A 22263-nucleotide genomic window follows, 5' to 3' on the forward strand; every position below is an offset into this window, starting at 1 on the left:
AAACCCTGCAGAGTGGTGTAATATAAAAACAATCAATTAGGTCATAGCAGCAGAGTTATTTTAGCTATTTGTACTTCGAATAAAGATATAGTTTTATCTCATTATTTCTCAAATTTATTTTCTTTGCCAAATACCACACGGACACTAATCTTTTGTTTAGTCCAGTAGATTTACGGCATGACCAAGGTCCGATATCTCCGATTGCGATTTTTTTGAATGTTGATGTCGCCAACTAAGGTAAACAGAGGGAGCAAAACCTGGTGGCTGACATAACGTGCCTCCAGTTTTAAATAGCGATTTTTTTTTTGTATTTTTAATTGCCTAAAACTTTCCCAAATCAACCGATATACCAATGCGAATCAAAAGATATTATTTAAGGAGTCTTTATAAACAATATCTTATGAATAAAAAAATACTTTTACTGCAAAAAAAAAAGTTGTAGGACATCAAAGTTGGTCGCTTTTCAAAAAATTAAGCGAAGACGTATAAGTGGGGTTGGAGATTTGAAACACTACTATGCACACCCCATTAAGTTCATTCTCCGTTCATGTAAATTTCAGCCAATAGAATGGCCTTATTCCTACTGAGAAATGTGTCATAAATTTTTTCCCCCAAAAAAAACCCAGTCCCACTGGAATCCCTAACATGGCAGATCTTGTAAATGCTTAAGGTTTTCCCAAAATAAATTCTATGAAATATTTAGTTGCATAAAACAAAAGAGAAACTATGTACAAGAATGTCCTATGATTGCTTTTTTTAACTTATAAGAAAAAAGTAAAGTATTTACGACTTCTTTCATTTTCGGTCGTTACACCACTATGTCGCGCATGTAATATTACCCCTGATACATATTCCTTTTTGGGTGAGCCGACTTGACATATTTTTAAAGTTTTAAGGTTTTTTAAATAAATCCTCTACAAATTGTTTAAATATAAATTTAGGTAGCTAAAACTGTATACAATCATGTCTTAAGGTACCTTTATTACTTTATAGAAAAATAAATGCTGAGAGTCTTTTCATTGTCGCCTCCTAAAATCAAACGGGGACAATCTTACGCGTCTGACGAATGTTAAATGCTCCTTTTTATCCTTTTTGCAATTTTTCTATCATAACATGCCCAGACCTAACAAAAAACAAAAGGCTATTAGAAACAGACTTAGAAGAGAAGATGGATGTATTCAATCTGCCGAAGTGGTACTCGCTGAATGGGAAACCATTGAATTAAATCACGATCAACTAGTCGAGCAAGCCGAGGTTGTAAGAGCTGAGGCGAGTTCTCTTGATATTATTTCAGATAGCAATACAGAAATAAGTAAAAGACCACTAATGTACACTGGTACATCCAGAACAACAAAATGGAGAAAGAATGCCGAGGCTGCAAAGGTAGATCCAGCCCAGACTCTTCAACGTTTTGGATCTACTGTTGAAAAAAGTGTAGAAACTCAGCAATTAACAAAGTTCATTCCTCACACGGAAAAAGAAATCGAAGGCATCTAAAAAATCATGCCTGCTGTCAAGGCTCTTATTTTACCCGTAATGAGTAAGAAGAACGACGATAATGCTCGTGCATCATACAACAATGCTAGGTATTTATCTGTGTACGAATATTGCTTGAATCGTTTGGGTGGAAAAAAGAAAGGACTGGCTTCAGAAGAAGCAGCCAAAAAATTCTGGCCCCAAAATTCATAGGAATACCGTGGGATGACCATTGTCAAGTGGACAAAGGAGTTCATTGACGAGGGTAAGCTTTCTGACCACTCGCAAGGCGCCCATGTTAAGAGAGTATCACTTTTAACTGACTCGGATGTCAAGATGGCCGTTTTGGAAGAAATTCGAAAGATGAATCCAGCTCTTCGTTCCTTGATTATCATTAAAAAGATTATCGACGAGCAAATCATTCCTTCTGTTCTTGGTGTGGCTGAAAGTGACTTAAGTATGACAACAATTTCCCGTTATTTGTACGAATGGGAATATTCATACCGAAAAAATAAAAAGACTATTTTTTTCGATGGCCATGACAGAGAAGATGTGATCAACTACCGAGATGAATGGTCTAAAAGAATGGTCGAATACATGAAAAGTCAGAATTTTATGCTGGTGACAATGAGGAGGAGATTCTTGAGCCAGTTGTAGATGAAGGTATAAAACAAATTGTGTTTGTTACGCACGATGAATCCACATTTTATGCAAATGATGGTAAGGATGATTTGTGGTTGTCAGAAGGTGAGAACCATATGAGAAAGAAGGGCCCAGGATCTTCAATAATGGTCAGTGAATTTCAATGCCCTTGCCATGGAACCATGAAGAGTGCTGGTTGGACTTCTAGAAGATTTGTTAAAGCAGGTGTGGGCAGAGAAGGGTACTGGAAGTACACTGACATGTTGGAGCAGCTTCAAGACGATGCAATCCCTTTGTTTAAGCTGCTCCACCCTGGCTGTCAAGCTGTTTTCCTCTGTGACAACAGTTCCAATCACAATGCATTCGGTGATGATGCTCTTGTTGCAAGTCATATGACACTTAATGAGAAGCCATACAAAGTTAACGAAAAGTATCAGTTCAAAGACGCGACTGTAATTTTAACGGATGGCACCCGCTTGGACCAGTCTTTCTTTTACATCAAGAAGACCAGTGTCACCAACAGACTGGGGTATGTCGTGAAGACAAAGGAGACACGATACTTTAAAGGTATTCGAAAGATTTTGGAGGAAAGAGGTCAATGGCTTGGTTGTGATCTGGAAGGCAAGGCTTGGAAAATGCTATGTAAGTCGAAGGAGCCAGGCCACAGATGAATGTGTTGTGCTCGTCACTTACTTGAAAGTAGACCCGACTTTGTGGCGCAAAAGTCGGCTTGGCAGCAAGCCGTTATTGACTCAGGTCACATTTTTGAGTCATATCCAAAATATCATTGTGAATGCAACTGGATAGAAATGTACTGGGGTTCCGCCAAAAGGGAGGCACGTTTGAGATGTGATTACACATTCAAGTCTCTTGATGATAACTTATCAAGCTATTTGGATAAAGCTTCCAATGTAGTTCATATAAAAAAATTTTTCAAAGGTCTATGAACTACATTGAAGCATATAGTAACTGTAGTGACGGTAGAGAAGTCGTGCAGGAGGTAAAAAACTTTGTCAGCAAGTCTTATTTATCTCACAGAAATGTTAGACTTGATACTGGTTTATTGACTTAATAAAAAACAAATTGCACAATGAGCATGGTCACAATGAGTCAAAACCATTAAGAATGAACATTCAGATGTATGTCTAGCTTAGGTATTCTACAAAAAAAAAAAAAAAACACATGCCACCATTTCGATTTCGAAAAAAAAAATTTGAAACAAAATCCAAAAAATCGCTATTTAAAACTCGAGGCACGTTAAGTAAATGGTAAAGTAATTTAATTCAACAAAAGATATTCATTACTCAGAAAGATGGCTTTAAGTCCAGGGAAAAGAACCAGAACAACCATAATAAATAAAGTATCTAACATCTATCTGCTCTAATTTCTATCCAAGGGAATTACGGCCTTCGGTTAAAGTCGAGTATTAACATCAGATCATAAGGGATAGGTGTCAATAACGGTTTGCACACTGGGATACGTCTTTGAGATTGAAAGCTATGTAACAAATAAGATATAGTTCGCATCCACTGGTGAAGTGTTTCAAGCAATATTTAGCTTGTAAAATTGTCTGGAAAATTATAAAGGATAATTGGAAACCAATTACGAAGTTTAGATCAACTAGAAATCGCGCATGCTGTAAAGACACAGATAAGTAATATGATTTACGGCATATGCGATCACGGTAAAATGTGTTCGTATGGTCTAGGTACAAAGGTCTAGAGTTAGTTTCGAACTTGTCAACATGAAATAATATGATTCTGAACAAAATCATACAATAGTTTCCAAATAAAAAATATGTTCCGGACATATATGGTATCGTACTGTGCTCCAACTCTCAATTTACAGAATGTTTGAGAAGTCAGCCCATTTTTTTGAAAAAAGTTGTCCAATTGGGTGAAGTTAAATTGCCTAGAAAAAAGACTGATTTTCTTACTTCTTATAAATAAAATGGTCAAATTAATGGTCAAAAAATTTTTATAACAATTTTTTCATTAAACATATGGGAGGAGTATTGACAGAAGGCGGGATAATCTATATGGAATCTGTTCGATGGGAACATCGTGGTCGCCTTCAACTATTCTAATAGTAAGAATCTCTAAACTGCAAAGTCTACCACATTTAACCTTATCTTTTAAAACTTTCCAAAACATCTTAATAGGATTTAGCTCAGGTGAATAAGAAGGTAAGTAAACGGGTACATAACCTATTTCGTCAATCAAAGGTTCATCATGGCTATGACTATTAATTGGCGCATTGTCCATACGAATGTGAAATCCATTCATATTTATAAATTCGTCCATGATATCCATGGTGTCACTTATAAACCGTAGGTAATGACCAGCTGATACTGCATTACCAGGTACCTTACTCTTAGTGGCTCCTACCACTTTTCTTCTCTTTACGTTACCTAGATCTATGATACTCAGATTACCATCCCCAAATGCTGATACCGCACCGATTACGATACGCGAAACCCCTCTCGCAGAAGGTGACTCAATAACTGCGTTAGTGTCTGGTTGTGACAGAGGTCTTAAACGGCGCATGTTTATGTCGAAACCCGATTCATCAAGGAGAACACAATTTTTCACAAAATCCATTTCTTCAGCAGGCCATTCAATACCAAATTTAGCACGAGCCTCCAATGTTTTGTTGGTAATTCTGGCTAGAAAGTAAGGAGTAACTACGTTGATACTGAGTTTGAAATCCTCCTTCATAAACTCTGCAACTCTACGTTATTTATTTTCAGACCTTCAAAGCTTTTGGTCAGATTTTCCACCGTATCTTGAAGGACAGCTGATGGGTTTTCGTCAAAAACGGCCCTAAGGTAAGGATTTTGGTTTTAATTTAGCCTGCTATCGGGTCTGTTTGACGTGCGACTGGTTTTTTAAATGGAATGCCCTTATCTCGATCTTGATCGTAGGCACATTTCTACTTTCTTGAAGTCTCATAGTTGATGTTTGCCGCTTTGGCAGCTTCAGACAATTTTATGAGATTTCCCTGAATGAAATAGAAATGACTCAGGCATTTTTGATCTGTATACAGTTGGTCTTTCTACCCTTTTCTCTGCTTCTGACATGACAATATCCTTAGTTTCTTCATTATCTGTAGTTACGTTTTTATTTTGGTATAGTTCTTGAGATTCTTCGATTTCGTCATGCGAACTGAGAGTTCTACGACAAATTTTGATGCTTCTTCTCCAGATGCACCTACAATTCTGCCTCAATCTTCTTATTGAAAAACATTCGTTTTGAATAATATTATAAAATTTTACTGAGCTGGTAAAAATATTTGTACGAAATTGGCAAATTACGTTCTAAAAGGTGGGTGAATTAAGTTCAAACATTCGCGCAAAATAGTTTTTTTGGGGGCAATTTAACTTCACACAATAGCCAATTGCTTTCAAAGAAGTGGGCGGTCTTTCCAACGTTCGGTAAATTCAGAGTAAAAGCACAGTAGGTTGATTCATGACATTTTTTGGGCCTTTACCTCCGATATTGACCATACTTTGTGACACCGCAAAAACTGTTGCACAGTTGATACAGCGTAATTTTGCTTGCTATTTAATTTCAGAGTCATATAAACCGCTTCCGTGACTATTGGTTTATCACCCGCGGTACGGTATGGATACATACATGTAACAAATTTTAAAAGACTAATCTTTATTGTGTTTGCCTACTCGGCGTTTCTTCATATTTTGTTGGAGTTGTTGCCTGTCATTGGGCTCCAAAGGTCGTTTTTTGGCCGGACATCTGTGATATTGGCTTGTTCTCTGATTTAAATTTGATTTTTTCTTAAAAAGGTGTGAGTATATGATAGTTAAAATAATGAAGAAATCATTTACTTACTAAACAATCAAAGATTTCATCATCCTGGAAGCAATTATTCTCCAAAATACGATCCAGCAGTTGTTGAACAAACTTATAATCAGGTTTCTGCGTGAAAGATAAGGATTTGGCATAATCGAGAATTTTTGCAAACTCTACTTCCAAGCCATTGCACAATTGATTTGAAGTAAGTTTCTCTTTTTCTTTTAATACTTGTCGGTGTTTGGATCCTTTGTAATTGTTTTTGAAATCGATCCATGGTAAACTTCCTTTCATTAAGTATACGATAACGTATACCAGAGACTCAATATCATCTCGTCGTGATTGTTCTAAAAAATTGCTGTAAATATCTTTTGGAATGAAGTGATGTTAGAAATTTACACTTACGTAGTTTTTTGTGCGCATTCACACTAGCAAAACAAATTGTGCCCTTGAAAGGAACTTTTTTTGCGGCAGGGATGTGACTTTTGCCGTTCCTGTAGTACTTGCTTAAACCGAAATCCAGTAGATATACCGTATTTCGGTCGTTCTCGTTGGCCCCTATAGCAATATTCTCTGGTTTAAGATCCAAATGTAATATTCCTAATTGCACAAAAACTGTTAGCATTCGAACATTTTATTTTCAGCATTCGAATAGTACCTTTGTCATGGAGATATTCAATACGATCAACCTAAAAAAAACAATATGTCGCATGAAAATTAATGAAAAAATAAAATGTGTTTACAACTTCATACGTACGAGCTGTTTGGCAATCAGGACTATTGATTTTAAGCCTAATTTTCCTCCATGTATTTCCGCTTGATCAAAAAGATCTTTTCCTACCAAAGTGAATACTAGATATCGAAAACCGCTTTCTTCAAAAAAGCTTATCATTCGTAGGAAGCCGTGTTGGTTTCCAATTTTTTCGTAAAATTCCTTTTCCCTGCGTAATTGCGGTACTTTGGAATTTATTTTTTCTTGTTTAATCGCGACATCCTGTTTTGTTTGAAAATCAAATGCTTAAATTTTGAACATAATTAGTTGCGAAAACAAAACTAATGTCAACATGTGAAACATTTACCTTTGAAGATGGTGCCATAAGATCCTTTTCCCAGTAATGATGTCTTTTTAAAACGGCCGTTTAAAATAACTTCTACCATTGGTAATTCTGTTACGATGGAAAGAAATACTTGTATTTCACACAGCCAAAAAAAAAAAAAAATTGATATAGGTATTTCTCTGGTCATTGATGACGTGTTATTCAATAAAAGTCCGACAATCTAACGTAATACATGATTTTACACTTAAGTGTGATTCACAAAGCTTTTTCCTTTTAAAATCATAGCGGTACCCTCATTTTCACATGGTAGCCATATTCATGGCCATTCAAAATCACTAACGAGCTCCTTCAGAAATATTGCAGGACAAGCTCAACCTCATCGAGCCTACCGAAATGATCCTAATTCAAAATCACGAATTAACATCTTTCTAGAAGACACCATTTACGTAACACTTACTGACATTAAAGACCAGAACCAAGCCATTCATAGCAACAGTATTTATAAGCATGTCTTCCTTACTTTATTAAAAATGACATGGGATATTTAACTTAAATACCAAAATTCATCTAATATGGGCTTTCTTCTTTGATACCCGTCTGGATACGCTTGTTGCCGATTATTACCCGGGTAAAGTTACCACAGTTATTTTAATGAACAACCAGCTGCTGCCGCTCAGGAGACTCATATTTTTTTTGGTAAAGGTAGAGAGTTCTTCGCCGCCGTTGCGGTCCTTCAGTGTAACATCAATGTTAGTCTCGACCTTTCCAAATTGCCTTTCTGGTAGTTGCCAAACTACAGGCTACTTTGTTCGATTATTTCTGTCGATTCCATAGCGTGAGAGAAGTCAAAATCAATTGAGATGACAAATAAACACAGCTTTTTGTCCCAATCGAGTTAACTATATTGATAGAACATCTAAAATGAATAATTTAGATCCTTTGCTAACCTGATTGACGAGATAGTTTCATGTAATCAGTACTTTTGCCTTAAAAAATGAGATCTAATTGAAATCGTATTGTGTATAAGTTACACAGATGAGGATTACCGTACGAATTGTCATAAAAGTTTAAATTTAAGTAACACGTGGAACCAGTATAAGAAACACGGCTGTAATTCTTGGCGTTGTCTCGGCGGTCCCGATAAATCAAATAATTCGTAACAAAGAACAAGTTTATTTACAAACCATCAATTGTTTTTAAGTAAGCCGCTTTCTACCCTCAATGTGGACGATAATTTTACGAAAAGACAGTAGCACCCCTGTCAAATCAGACCCCCAGGATGTTCAGGAGCTTCAACGATCCAACTCTTTTACGCTGTTATCAGAAAATGAATACATGATGGTCACTTTAGAGGCTTATAATCATCGAATAACTGATGCCGAAGAGTTTCCACTTACCTCAATCGATTTACTAGCGTGATTCGATCCTGACAAATATGTAGACCAAGTAAAACAAAGCAAATAATTATGTTTATAATTACATCAAACGTTTAGTGCCAAAGATGTTGGGAAAATAATTCAGGTTACTATTTATGCTAATATAAAGTGGTACTCTCGTTGCTTATTTAAAAGTAATGAGTACTCATGTATTTTTTCATAGAGTATCAATCAACTAAAACCGGATTGTGCTCTTATTCCGAATGGAATATAACTTAGATTCTTTAAGGGGTATTGGATCTTGTGACCATTCTAACCGACACATCTATGATAGCGACTTATTATTCATATCCATTATGTACAATTTTAATATGTCCACATTAGGTAATTTCACACAGTAAGTATGGACATGACTCGTCGAATGTCCACAATCTATCGATAAGCCTTAAATTGTCCAATATCCATCCGAGATTTTTTATCATGGAGTTGAATACAATACTTAGGGGGCATTCATAGTTACGTGTATCGATTGCATCGTGCGTTTTGTTATCAAAAAGTTTATTTTTAGACCTATAAACAAAATCTTGAAATTGAGCTATTCGATTCCAAAAAATTTCTTAGGAACCTTTTGATTGGAATCATGAATATCCTTTTAACATGATGTTTTTTAGACGTCTTACACTACATTTTAAAATCTGATAAACAAGTTGAAGTAATCATTTAAACATTTCAGATTGAGAAGAAGCCACATTCAATTCGGTATTGCAAACAAATCAAACAATAAAGTTCTGTTAGAATTGGTTTAATTTGATCCCTTAGAAGTAAGGACGCATTCATGCCAGCGATATATTTTTTCTTTTTGAATATATCTTTTTGCAAATTCCCTTTCGAGATTCGGTGATTCAAAAGCAGCCAAGGAAGTTAATTGCCTCTCTGTTTATAACGAGATCAATTTGTTTTCCTAAGTAATAATAAAAATAGCACCCCGCTAGTGTTCGAAATGAAGATCGAAACTTACGAGCCAGCTTCGATTGTGTCCCAGTCGAAACTCGCTCGAATTCGGTTTTTTACAGCTCGGGCTTGCTTGAAGTTTCTTAAGCTCGGCTCGGTTGCAAATACGATAGCTCGAACTCGCTCGCTTATTTATTACACACCGTGCACGTAAAAGTGATTCTAATTACAGAAAGATATGATAATAAATTTGTTAGTTATTGAAATTGAAGTTGAAGTAAAAAATAAATAAACGAAAATCTACAAAAAATAAAACTAATGATGAAAGAAAATAAAAAGGGATTGAATAAAGTATTGATTGAGAAAAAGAAAAAAGCTAGTAAATAAGATGTAAAAAAAAAAAAAGAATAAAAAAATACAGGAATAAAAATTATAATAAAAAAAAGACAAAGAAAAAGAAAACGTTATTAGTGAGTACGGTCTTTAAACCAATGGTGAAAAAGAACGCTGTCTTTAAGACTCTCGGCAGTTACCTGAGATTTAGTTGGTGCAAGAAAATGCTTACAAGTACTAAATAACCTTTCGCAAGAATTAGACGAAGCAGACGGGGAAAGGAATCCGCGTGCCATTTTAGAAAGGTTTGGATGCATGCTTTCTAAATTTTTCCAGTATGTCATTGGGACATTTTGCTCCCCTCCATTGCGTAATCGAACGGTTTAAACAATTTATCTTAATAGATAGTCCTCATGAATGTCCAGGTCGTACTGGGATGTCGATCTTCTCTTGCTACTACCACTGACCAAGTTTTCAAAAACATCTGCGTCCTCTTCGCACTTCCTTTTTTGCCTTGATCTAGAGTATTATCGGATTAATTTAATTTGTATGTTAAACAATGAACTGTGACCAACCTAATTGAGTAGTCAGTCAGATCAGAGCTGCTAGCGTGTCTTGTCAGAAGAGGGTCATGAACCAAAAAACCAGATACTTCGTCGTCATCCATATTTTCCGCAGGTGAGAAAATCTTGATATACGCTTGGAACTTGTAGTTTTCGGCCCGCTCATCCGTAACCATATACACAGCCTGTTTAAGATAGCCACCTTCGTACCAATCATTGTCCCTCCAATACTGGTCATTGGATATTGGATCCATTGCAGTAGCAATAAAGTACACGTTACTGTCATCTTTTTGGTGTCGTATTTTTCAAACATCTTATAGGTAAATTTTATTCCAAGTCCAAGCTTGTTCTTGTTCTTTTGCAATATCGTGTTATATTGATAACGTTCATTATCGTGGTTTTCCAGGGTATTAAAAATATCTTCGTATGTTCCATTAATGCATTATAAATTAGTAAGATGTTAAAGTATAATTCGTTTTTTGTTTTGTTTTTTTTTTACTTACTTTTCTGATGACATTTTCAAATTAGTGTGCAAAAAACATGACCATAATATTACTTCAACTCTTTAGGTATACCACGGCTTGGTCGTTTAAAGCATATTTTCCAAGTTTTGAAGAGTTTGATAAGCATGTCGAAATGAAGACCTGCTCTACGTCCTACCACCGATTTATCAGCTCAATTGTGCTTTTCTAACGTGTTCGTGTCTCATACTTTAAAACAAGATACCGTTCTCCCTCTTACAAATAGTGAACTGGTGTTATTGGATGATTTCCTTATTTTAATAGTTATTAGCGCAGAGTAAATCTTACAAATATATCATATTTAAATACCTTATCTTAAAAATTCCACGACGCATATTGAATATGGTTTTCTGATAATAATTACCTCGACTGTCATTTGTGTCTTCATCTGCTTCAGCATCAACATCCTCTTCGACCTCCATGCGTTCCTATTCCCGCTAATACCAGATTGATTATCTACATGTTTTCCTTTGCCTCGGCCGCATGACCCATTTCGTGTTGGCTGTAGCGGTAGATCCAAAATCGTTTATCAAAAGCTGCTGAACACATAAATTGTTGACATGAGGGAGACATGGAAGGACATTCGACATGTCTGTAATGGCGTCTTGCAGCCATTCTGTGGAATTAGGTTGGCCAAAAATCCGATGGTCATGATCAAAATCTTCGTCAATACGTTGAAGTGCCAATCGTTGTTGAAGTGAGATGCGAATTTCGTCCAATTGTCTAGTCAAGACTTGGATTTGGAGTATTGTAAATTCAGCCTCTTTGTTAATAAACAAAAAATTGGGAATACCTAAAGATCGACGTTTAAATATCAGAATTGATTGAAAAAACGATACGGTTCTATATTTCTACCCAATGTTATTTTATTATATTATCGACCATAATTCTGTTTCTGAATTTCGCATTACTAGAGTATCAATGGTAGCAGAACAAGTCTTCCATATCATATGAAGGACAATAAGCAGTAATTCGTTGCCTAGTACCTTCTCTTACCTCACCCTTACATAGTGATCAATCAACTGTTGTACTTGAGCTCAAACGTTTAGTAAGTCGCTCGCAAATAAACGAAGGGCATCACGATGTACAGGGTTATCATTCTATAGCACAGAATAATGGATACTGTTCCTAATGTAGTATAAACATATCCTGGTTCCAATATGGTTTACAGTTTTTATACTGCACGTACACTATACCCACTCTTAATTATTGAAGGACCATTCGTATCCTTAAAAGACTGATCCAAACCTGTAAGTATTCGTTAAACAATTTAAAAACTCAATCATAACCCTGATATCCAAATAGTTGTCTGAAGTCATTTTTGTAAGAAAAAAAAATATAAACTTTCTGGAGAGTTTCCTCCCCCCGCCGGGGAGCGGGATTTTTTATTATTTTTTAAGCCCTTAGGGTGTTTCCTCCTCTACAAACCAAATGAAAATTGTTTAGTCAAAACCTTCTTAAAAAATACTATTACAATTATACTTACCCTCCTCATAGATTGTGTCCAGGGAACCCATAAACTCTCGTTTGACTCTCACCCGGTTACGATGTTCAACATCTTTCTGGTGAGTTGGACCGGTGTGAGAGACGAGAGTTTTATGGGTAGCCCTGGAAGATTCTTTTGTGATAAGTATACTTTCAGGAGAAGGAGGAACAGGCTTAGGCTTTCTTTTGGCTCCAGCGGAGCAACCAGACACACGAAACAACCGTTGACACTTGCTTTCAGGTTCAACGTCCGAAGGACGGAAACTGGCGTAAGATAACTTTCTTTTGAGGGATGGGTGTTCATCCACAAAAGAAGAGGAAGAAGACGACGACGAGCCCACCGAAACCCAGGAACCAAACACAGCAAAATCGCAATCCATCTCGTTGTCAAAGGTGAACGGCTTAGCGGGATTGACATCCACAGAAGCAGGAAAACACCAAGGGGAAGAAGAGCTCAAAGACACCGTATCAGGTTCAAGAGCAGGAGCAACTGAACTAACCTCAAAAAGAGGAGATCTTGCAACAGAACAAGAATACAAAGAAGAATCTGTAGTTCCTCCAGCAACGAAAGGAACAACAGCACCACCCAAACCCAAATCAACAGCAGCAACATCCGGCTTGTTCTGTAATACATCAACCGGATTTATTCCGGGATCAGACAAAGACAAGAGCACAGGAGAGACCAAAGGCAAGGACCCAATGGACATGTCTTCCCCAACAACAAAAGAGGACACACCAGTACAAGCGGCAGCAAGAGGAGAAGCTACGCCTGTGGGAGGAGGTATATTACCCACACAACCGGCCAAAGAAGAAGCAAAGTCATCCGAACCCGGAACATCCTCGGAAGAAGCCGAGGTGGAAGTCCACATTTGTTTCGGCAGTTGGGTTTCTGCCACAAAAGAAGACGCACGAACCAAAGCATCATTCGCCAACAAAGCGTTGGTGATCAACTCGCAACCTATAGCCCAAGAGGGAACAGAGGAAGGGAGCGACAAGTCAGGAAGGGTGCCGGAGCACAAAGAAGAAGGACGGGAAAGACCACACGACGAAGCAACACCAAAGGTAGTGACCGGTTCGGGTTTAGCGGAGGGTCCACGAACAGTGCATGGTGCACCCGCGGAACAAGCACAAGAAAGAGACAAACAGACGAAGTTCACAACAGCAGGCGGGGGAGCTACAGAGCCTGTTCGTGGCGTGAGGGAGGAAGAGACACAACCGAAAGACACAGCTTTTTCTTTTACGCGGGTTGCGTTGGCCTTGAAGTTGTTGTTCTTGTTGTTCTGGTTCTCCTTGTCCTTTTCCTTTCTCATGACAAGGAAGTTGATAATGTTATCATCACTATATTCGTCCTTGTAGTTACTACCCGTAACTAGCTCAGTGTTAGCAAATTGAACAGCTAACTGCGATAGAAAAAAGGAAAAAACTTTCTCCTTCACGAAAACAGTGATAACTCCCCAAAGGAACCAAAAGGCACACGAAACGAAAAAGGCTGAGTTTGACATTGTAAGGGTCATTCTATTAAATGAAGGAATTAGTTTGAGGAATGTCGTGTTAAATGTAACAGTTTTAATACTTACTCATTAACCAAATTAAAATCGCTCATCTTTTTATTTCAAGAAAAAAAGAAAAGATGAAGAGAAAATAAACGCGCTTGTTGGTTGTAAAAAATTGAGGAAAAAAATATGGTATATTCTGACGTCAGCAAAAAAAGCTCGAAATTTCTGATAAGCCACCGGATTACCGGCTTGCCGTTAGGAAGACAGTCTAAAAAACCCATCTAAGTGTACTAGAGCCCTTAAAAGCAGTCATGTGAGTTGAAAATAAACTTCTCTCTACTCGTTTCGTACAGTCATTTGGAAAATATACGACCCAATTAAAGAATTGTTCATACGTTTAGCTGTCGTCTTTTTTTTTCAACCAAGACAGACGTCATCAACGCGATCACCAACCTGCATAATGATGGCTCAATTTCCCTCTCTATTATTTAGGCGATCATACGAAGTGAGGCTTATTTTAGTGTCAAATACGCTATGGATAACACATATTTACGGAAGCCTCCTGTTCGGTCCAATTTGCCTCCCGGCGTAATTCAAAGGATCATAACATCGTTTAATAAACGAGCTGCTGAAATGGGTGTCGACTTGTGTGGTTGTCAGGGTAACTGGGTATTTGTATACCCTATCAAACATTCCTATTAAAACAAAAAGACGTACAAGAAAAGTGAGAAGGACGCTAATAGTAACAAAAACTGGAGCCTTGAGGAGGTGGTTCAGGAAAGAGAGAATAGCCAAGAATTGGGTATAGATGCATTCACTAAAACCGACATAAATTCATGCGAATACTTCATTTATTTAATGATAAGCAGAATATATTTTGGATTTAGAAAAGAAGAAGGAATCATAGCCACAAAAAAAGACGACAGAAACAGCAAAAAGAAAGGAAAAGAGAAGCAAAGGAAAACTAACAAAGGTGAGGCATATGTAGACTAAATACGGTTTACTAAAAAAATCACTTCTTTAGATTAGTTATTGGTAACACATCGTGTTAATATTAATGTTTATTTTATTCTGTTTTCTTATTTTAAATAAACATTTATATCATCCCACTCTTTACTTAAATAATGAAAACTTATTTTAATTGATTATAATTAAAAGATTATAATAAACACGTTTTTTGTATAGTCCTAAGCAAAATGCTTTATCCAATTAGAGTTGGTGTCTGTCAGATGTTAGGTACTGAATGTCATTAATTTTATAAAGAAAAAACACCCAATGTTTAAATGGCAGTTTCAGAATACACTTAATTTTGCTTTATGGCTGTTACTGAACGGCTTTAATTTTCAGTGAATTTTTTACAAAGCTGAGATAGTGCTAGTACGGATTTAGATTTAAAAAGCGAGGCTTATTATTATATAACAACGAGATCGCGGCCCCAGCCCACATCGGTAATTTTTTGACCTTCGCTTCGCTACGGTAAAAATAACCCACGTTCCTGCTGGGGGCGATCTCGCGCCTGCAGCGGGCCACCGACGGCACTCAATGCTAATAAAAGGGATAAAAAAGAGTTTATTGATAATGAATAATATATGTTAAATCTAAGTGCGGTTTTGTGTTCGATTTAATACTTCGATAAATACATCGCTGTCTGTGAGTGTTGATAATGGTTGCTCTTTTAATAAGATTACATTGAGATTGGAAGGGTTACGAACCCGTGATTAAGCAACATAAAGTTGACCGTGCGTGAAAACGGGTTTGATCAGACAAATTGCTGCAAAAGAAAGAGTTTGGCCTTGTGATTTGTTTATAGTCATTCCAAATGCAGGCTGCACTGGAAATTGACGACGACGAAGGGTGAAAGGCAAGTTTGCATTGTCCGAAAAGATCAAGACAATTCTGGGAATCAAAACAAAAGTACCAGCATAATCACCAACAGCAATCTCAGCTTCGATTACGTTTCTTGTAAAGTTGCGACAAATAAGTCTTGTGCCATTACAAAGACCCTCGGCAGGATTGATATTTCTCAAACACATAATGGGCTGGAATGTTTTCAAAACCAATTTTTTGGAGGCATACCGGAAGATTTGATCGCATTGAGAGATTCAACAGGAAAGTTAGTGGACCCAGAATTTTGCGTTTCCTCGATTGAATCATCGGAAAGGTAAACCATTGATATTTCAGGTAATTTCTCTGTTGCTAATTCATTAATTTCGTCAACTGTTGTGTTGTGAGCTGCAAGAATTGCTTTACTGACAATGAACTCTTGATTTTGATAAAGACTTTCGTCACTTAACGTATCTCCAAAAACATTGTCAACCACCTCTTTAATGGATTCAGCATATGATACGATTGATGCAGAATAGATATATATTGATCGTATATTTGCTGACGGCCGTCGCCTATTCCCAAAAGGTATTCTTGAAACGGCGTGCCGTCCTCCAGAAAGGAATCGGATGTAAGCCTCATATTTCCTAAAAGACGCAAGACTTTACAGTCCCTAAACAAGACAGAGTTGGTTACACATGCATTGACAATATCAGAGCGAGATCCGAATTGTACAATAGGCAACGTCTGCCTGAAATCGCCCCCCAAAACGACAACTTTACCGCCAAATGGAAGAGAGTAGTTGACTGTTATTTCTTGTAGAAGTCGACTAACGCACTAAAAAGTTATTTTGTTCATCATTGGAGCTTCATCCCAGATAATAAGCTTGGCATCGTCTATAATTTTGGCACTAATATCTTGTAACTTAATGTTGCAAACAGATAATTCGTCAATATCAATTGGTATTTGAAACAATGAATGCGCTGTTCGACCACCAGGAAGCGAAGTAGCAGCAATACCAGATGAGGCACACGCCAAAGCAACTTCACCACCAGAGCGTACTTTTGAAAGCAAGGCATTGTAGAGAAATGTTTTTCCTATGCTACCTGGACCGTCAACAAAAAGAATGAACTTTGTGATGGAGCATCACTATTCCTGTAGATTGCTGAAACAATCTCGTCATAAATGACACGTTGCTCCGAATTTAAACTGCTATTTTCTTGGCCTTCATATACGACCACATTGATTTCTAAATCATCCACATAATACTGGCCGATTTTGTGATTATACAAATTTTGGGCCCTAGCTGCGAAGGCATTATATGTGGATGGTTCTGGTTGCGGTGATCCAAAAAAATTTGCAACATCCTTATAGTTTTTAAGCAATCGGCTCACAATATCCAAGATTGTCTGATTCATTATGAAAGCAATATCTTGCTCATCCAGGTCGACTCGACAACCCTGATTATCAACACCATGACTAGCAAGGCTTTGACGATAAGTATACTCAAAGTCGGCCGAAAGATTCTCTCTATGATTGTCCCAAATTTCTTTGTAGTTCGAACAAAATTAAAAATTAAAAGAACAGAAAAAAGTTCTCGAATTTTTGCCGAACTGGAACAAAGCATAAAGACCTCTGTCATAGCCCTATCCCATTCTCTTCGTCTTCTAGCAAATTCAGAGCTTGTGCACCTTCTCGAAATGTTGGCCATTGTGTGGTACCAGTTGATCTAACACCATCGTCATCATACGAATCAGTGGTTTTAAGCTGATCAAAGCTTCTTGCACCTTTGACATGCAGGAGAAGTAAACGTAGACAATATCGTTCATTATCAGTAGCTGATATAAAGTACGTTCGCCCAATCGGTGGATGCTTTTGATGATTGGGTCGTTTTTTCATAGGTGTGTCTTGGCGTCTTGAAAATAGGTGGCCGGTATGTCATTATACAAAATAGACCTTGCATTGATGTCATCGCAGTTAAGCTTAAAATAAGCTGTCAGTGTAGTCTGTTTTTCGATTGCCCTCTGGATTTCGACATTACTGGCTCCTTCATCAAAAGTAACATTCTGTTGATTTGGCAAATGAATGGCTTCTCTTTTGATGGAAGGTTGACATGCATGAGTACGTTTACGCATTATGCGCCAACATGCTTCTACTGTGGATATATACGGAACACTTAGCCAGCTCGTGATTTCATCGAGTTCATCATCATTATCAGGCAAAATCACAGTTGGAGTGGTAGCTGTAATATGGTCATGGTCGGTTTTAGCAGGAAATACTGCAATTTGAGCACGATCTGATCCTTTGTATATATACTTGAATAGATATTTATAGCCTGATTTCCAGCACAAAATTCAACGTTGATAAGTGTGTTGTATTTACAGCAAGGTATAGATTGTGAGGAACAACCCAACGATTATCAGCACGGTACCCATTTGGGAAAAGAACAAAAAGATTTGTAGGACGTCTTCTGTATTTAGCAAATCCTTTTTCATCAATAACAGTTGTATGGTAAATATCTTTTGGAAAGTGTTTACTACATGATTTGTCTTTGTTATCCCGACACAATCTCACTTTACCATGGGAATCGGTTAAAGATATATTGCAAGGGGTGTGCATCATATGCTTAGTGATTGTTTTAAAGGCCTTTGGAAAACGAACAGGATCAGGGATTTCAGCAGATATGTATCTATCTATATCGCGAGGAGTATGAAGCTTAGAAAACTCAGCAAGAATGATTACAACATGGGCGTGGGGTAGACCACGTTTCTGATACTCAATTACCTGAATCAAGCCCTTAACCTTACCGAATATTATTTTATACTTGATATCGGTGAAAATTTCTTTAAGTTTTAAATCGAAAACTCGACAGATTAAATCTGGACGCTCCGAAGGGACCTCACCCGGAAGCAGTTCATCAACAATTTCTTTCCAATTTGGGTTGCAAGTGATAGTTACAAACAAGTCTGGCATTCCCAATGCTCTAACAACAGCCATAGCATCTTGTTGCATTTGATGTAACGCTCTTGGAGAGCCAGTATGACTGGAGGGTAAGATCACTCTTTTTCCAATTGACTCTCTACTCATATCCACACCAACTCGTACATCAGCTAATCCAGAGTACAACTCGGACCGTAAAGTGCTTTGATTTGTGCGCAAATAGTACAGTCTTCGCCCCTCAATTTTACATTACATGTCCACAATATACAAATGAAATAATCGACCAACATGACATGTCATTGTTTCTCGAGGTCTTACTTGCAAACGATGCTGATAAAATTGGTTTAATGAGACCGATTTCTGTGTTAGCCGGTTGCTGCTAAAACTCTGCTCATCTCTTTCCTGATTTCTCTCGATTGCCTCATCGTCTAAATTTAACTCCAAATTGGTGTTCCATCCATCTTCACCTCCAGGGAACATTAATGATAAGTGTAGGGAATCATAAGAGCTCTGACAATCGTTCATGTTTTTGGGAAACCCGGTTACTGTTGAAAATACGATAACTTCTCTACTACCTTTCGTAACTTCGTCAGGTACGGTTGCATCTGCAATATATGCTGCAACTTCATCCGCAATAGGTACATCATACTGGCGACCAAGTCCAGGATTTCCTCGCACATAGACGTAAAAATCTTTCGGTTCCTCTTGATTATCTACTGCATATGAGGAAAATCTTTGTCTCGCGTTTTCAAAAAGATTGGCATACGGTGATATTTCCTCCATCATTTGATTTAATTGGGCAACTAACTGACGATCCAAAACTTCATTGAAATCAATGTGTTGTTGTATACGTAAATTTGGATCGCTGAAGTATACTTGAGCAAATAATGGATTTCTACCTTCACCAACAGTTAATGGAGCAGAACGATGATAGGTTCCTCCTTGAATTCTGAATGTGAATGATCCTTGATTGGATCCACTAAACGTTTCATCCACGTGATCAGCTCTAAATGATGTAAATGCAAAAGCATTGTTGTACATTCGGATATTCTTTCTGAATTCAGTACCTGTGGGATGCTCTCCAGTCAAAAGTTTCTGCATAAGAGTAGTCGGCATAGCAACAATATCGATTTTGACTTTTCCATTACTGCAGCAAAAAGAAAAATTTTGATTTGTTACTTGTTCTTCTTTAAAAAGCATGGCATGGCAATAGGGGCATCTTTCTGTCATCCCTTGTAAATTATGACGTCCAAAAAAATCCGAAGTTGAATCTTCACGGTATATACCTCTACGTTCACGAAGAATATTTGTCTCTTCAAAGTTATCGTGGCACGCACGATTCAAGTCGTGATCTCTGGCTAAATAGAGAATAAGGTTAGAAAGTTTGTTTTTGCGTTCCATTTCCATTTTACCTGTTGAAGATCGTGAGTTATTTTCGGGATTGGTGCTGTTGGTAGCGTCATTCTGAATCTCAGGTTCATTGTTAGAGTCTCTACTGCTGTTACTGGATCTCGGGGCTCTGGGAATGTTAATTCGACTTGATTGTTTTCTACCTCTGGGATTAGCTGATTCCGCTGCATTGAATCTGGCTCTGCCTCTGCGTCGAGGACTACCTCCATTGAAATGAATAAATTCGTGATCACCAATGTTAGACATTTGTTATTGTTCGTGAAAAAAGGGGCTGAACAAAGTTAAAGCTTTTTTTTTTTTTAAAAATTTATAGCTGTGACACCCAATTTTCGGAAACAGCTAATCAGTATTTTTTTTTCACTCAATGTTTAATGTACTGTGTTGGTCGGGACTTTCAGCCCCTCCCAGCTCACTCAATGCTAATACACATTTTTTCACTCAATGTTTTCTGTACTGTGATGGTCGGGACTTACAGCCCCTCCCAATTCACTCCATGCTAATACACATTTTTTCACTCAGTGTTTTATGTACTGTGTAGGTCGGGACTTACAGCCCCTCCCAATTCACTCAATGTTTATTATTCCCATACATGTCGGTTGCTTCGACCTGCGCTTCGCTTGGCCGCGCAAAAAAAAAAAAAAAGAACAGTCCGAATTACTAAATAAGGTATATACTGCAAAGTCAAAACAATCATTATAATATTGATGGGAGAAGTATTGACAGAGTGCGGGATAATTTATATGGAATCTGTTCAACAGGATCATTGTGGTCGCCTTCAACTATTCTCATAGTAAGAATCTCTAAACTGCAAAGTCTACCACATTTAACCTTATCTTTTAAAACTTTCCAAAGTATCTGAATAGGATTTAGCTCTGGTGAATAAGAAGGTAAGTATACGGGTACAAAAACTCTTTCGTCCATCCAAGGGTCATCATGGCTGTGACTATTTATTGGTGCATTGTCCATACGAATGTGAAATCCATACATATTTGTAAATTCGTCCATGATATCCAAGGTGTCACTTATAAACTGAAGGTAATGACCAGTAGTTGTACCTTTAGAGATTGCTAATACTGCACTACCAGGTAACTTACTCTTAGTGGCTTCTACCACTTTTCTTCTTTTTACGTTACCTAGATCCATAATACTCAGATTACCATCCCCAAATGCTGATACCGCACCGATTATGATACGCGAGACCCCTCTCGCAGAAGGTGACTCAATAACCGCATTAGTTTCTCGTTGTGACTAAGGTCTTAAACGCCGCATGTTTATTTCGAAACCCGATTCATCAATGAAGAGACAATTTGTCATAAAATCCATCCCTTCAGCAGGCCATTCATCAACAAATTTAGCACGAGCCTCCAATGTTTTGGTGGTAATTTTGGCTAGAAGGTAATGAGTAACTATATTGATACTGAGGTTGGAATCCTTTTTCATAAACTATGAAACTTTGCGTTCATTTATTTTGAGACCTTCAAAGCTTTTGGTCCGACTTTCCACAGTATCTTGAATGACAGCTGATGGGTTTTCGTCAAAAACGGTTCTTAGTTAAAGATTGTGTTTTTAATTTAGCTTGCTATCGGTTCTGTTGGACGTGCGATTGGTTTTTTAAACGGAATGTCCTTATCCCGATCTTGATCCTAGGCACGTTTCTACTTTCTTGCAGTCTCATAGTTGACGTTTGCCGCTTTGGCAGCTTCGGACAATTTTATGAGCGTTCCCTGAATGAAATAGAAAGGACGCAGTCAATTTTGATCTGTATACAGTTAGTCTTTCTACCCCTTTCACTGCTTTTGACATGGCAATATCCTTAGGTTCTTCATTATCTGTGGTTACGTTTTTATCGTAATATAGTTCTTGAGATTCATCAATTTTGCCTTGCGAAATGAGAGTTCTACGACAAATTTGGATGCTTCTTCTCCAGATTAATCTACAATTCTGCCTTAATCTTCTTATTGAAAGAAATTCGTTTTGAATAATATTATAAAATTTTACTGAGCTGGTAAAAATATTTGTAAGAAGTGGGCAAATCACTTTCTAAAAGGTGGGTAAATTAGGTTCAAACATTCGCTCAAGATAGTTTTTTTCGGGGCAATTTAACTTCACACAATAAGCTAATTGTTTTCAAAGAGGTGGCGGTCTTTCGAACATTCGGTAAATTCAGAGTAGAAGCACAGTAGGTTGATTCATGACATTTTTTGAGCCTTTACCTCCGATATTGACCATATTTCGTGACACCCCAAGAACTATTGCACAGTTGATACAGCCTAATTTTGTTTGTTATTTAATGGTAGAGTCATATAAACCGCTTCCGTGACCATTGGTGTATCACCCGCGGAACGGTATGGATACATATATGTAACAGATTTTAAAAGA

General features: G+C 37.4%; 1 protein-coding gene across 1 annotated transcript; it reads right to left on the reverse strand.

The window, feature by feature from the left end:
- Window positions 1-5954: 5954 nt before the first annotated feature.
- Window positions 5955-7085, reverse strand: EV154DRAFT_431763 (kinase-like domain-containing protein; the record flags this gene model as incomplete). Its single annotated transcript, XM_051596634.1, has 5 exons — window positions 5955-6274; window positions 6333-6527; window positions 6586-6616; window positions 6685-6944; window positions 7007-7085. 5 exons carry the CDS (start codon window positions 7083-7085, stop codon window positions 5955-5957), a joined length of 885 nt encoding a protein of 294 aa, XP_051451099.1.
- Window positions 7086-22263: the final 15178 nt, after the last annotated feature.

This window comes from Mucor mucedo (assembly GCF_025094135.1).
Source record: "Mucor mucedo strain NRRL 3635 chromosome Unknown EV154scaffold_205, whole genome shotgun sequence".
NCBI classification, from domain to species: domain Eukaryota; kingdom Fungi; phylum Mucoromycota; class Mucoromycetes; order Mucorales; family Mucoraceae; genus Mucor; species Mucor mucedo.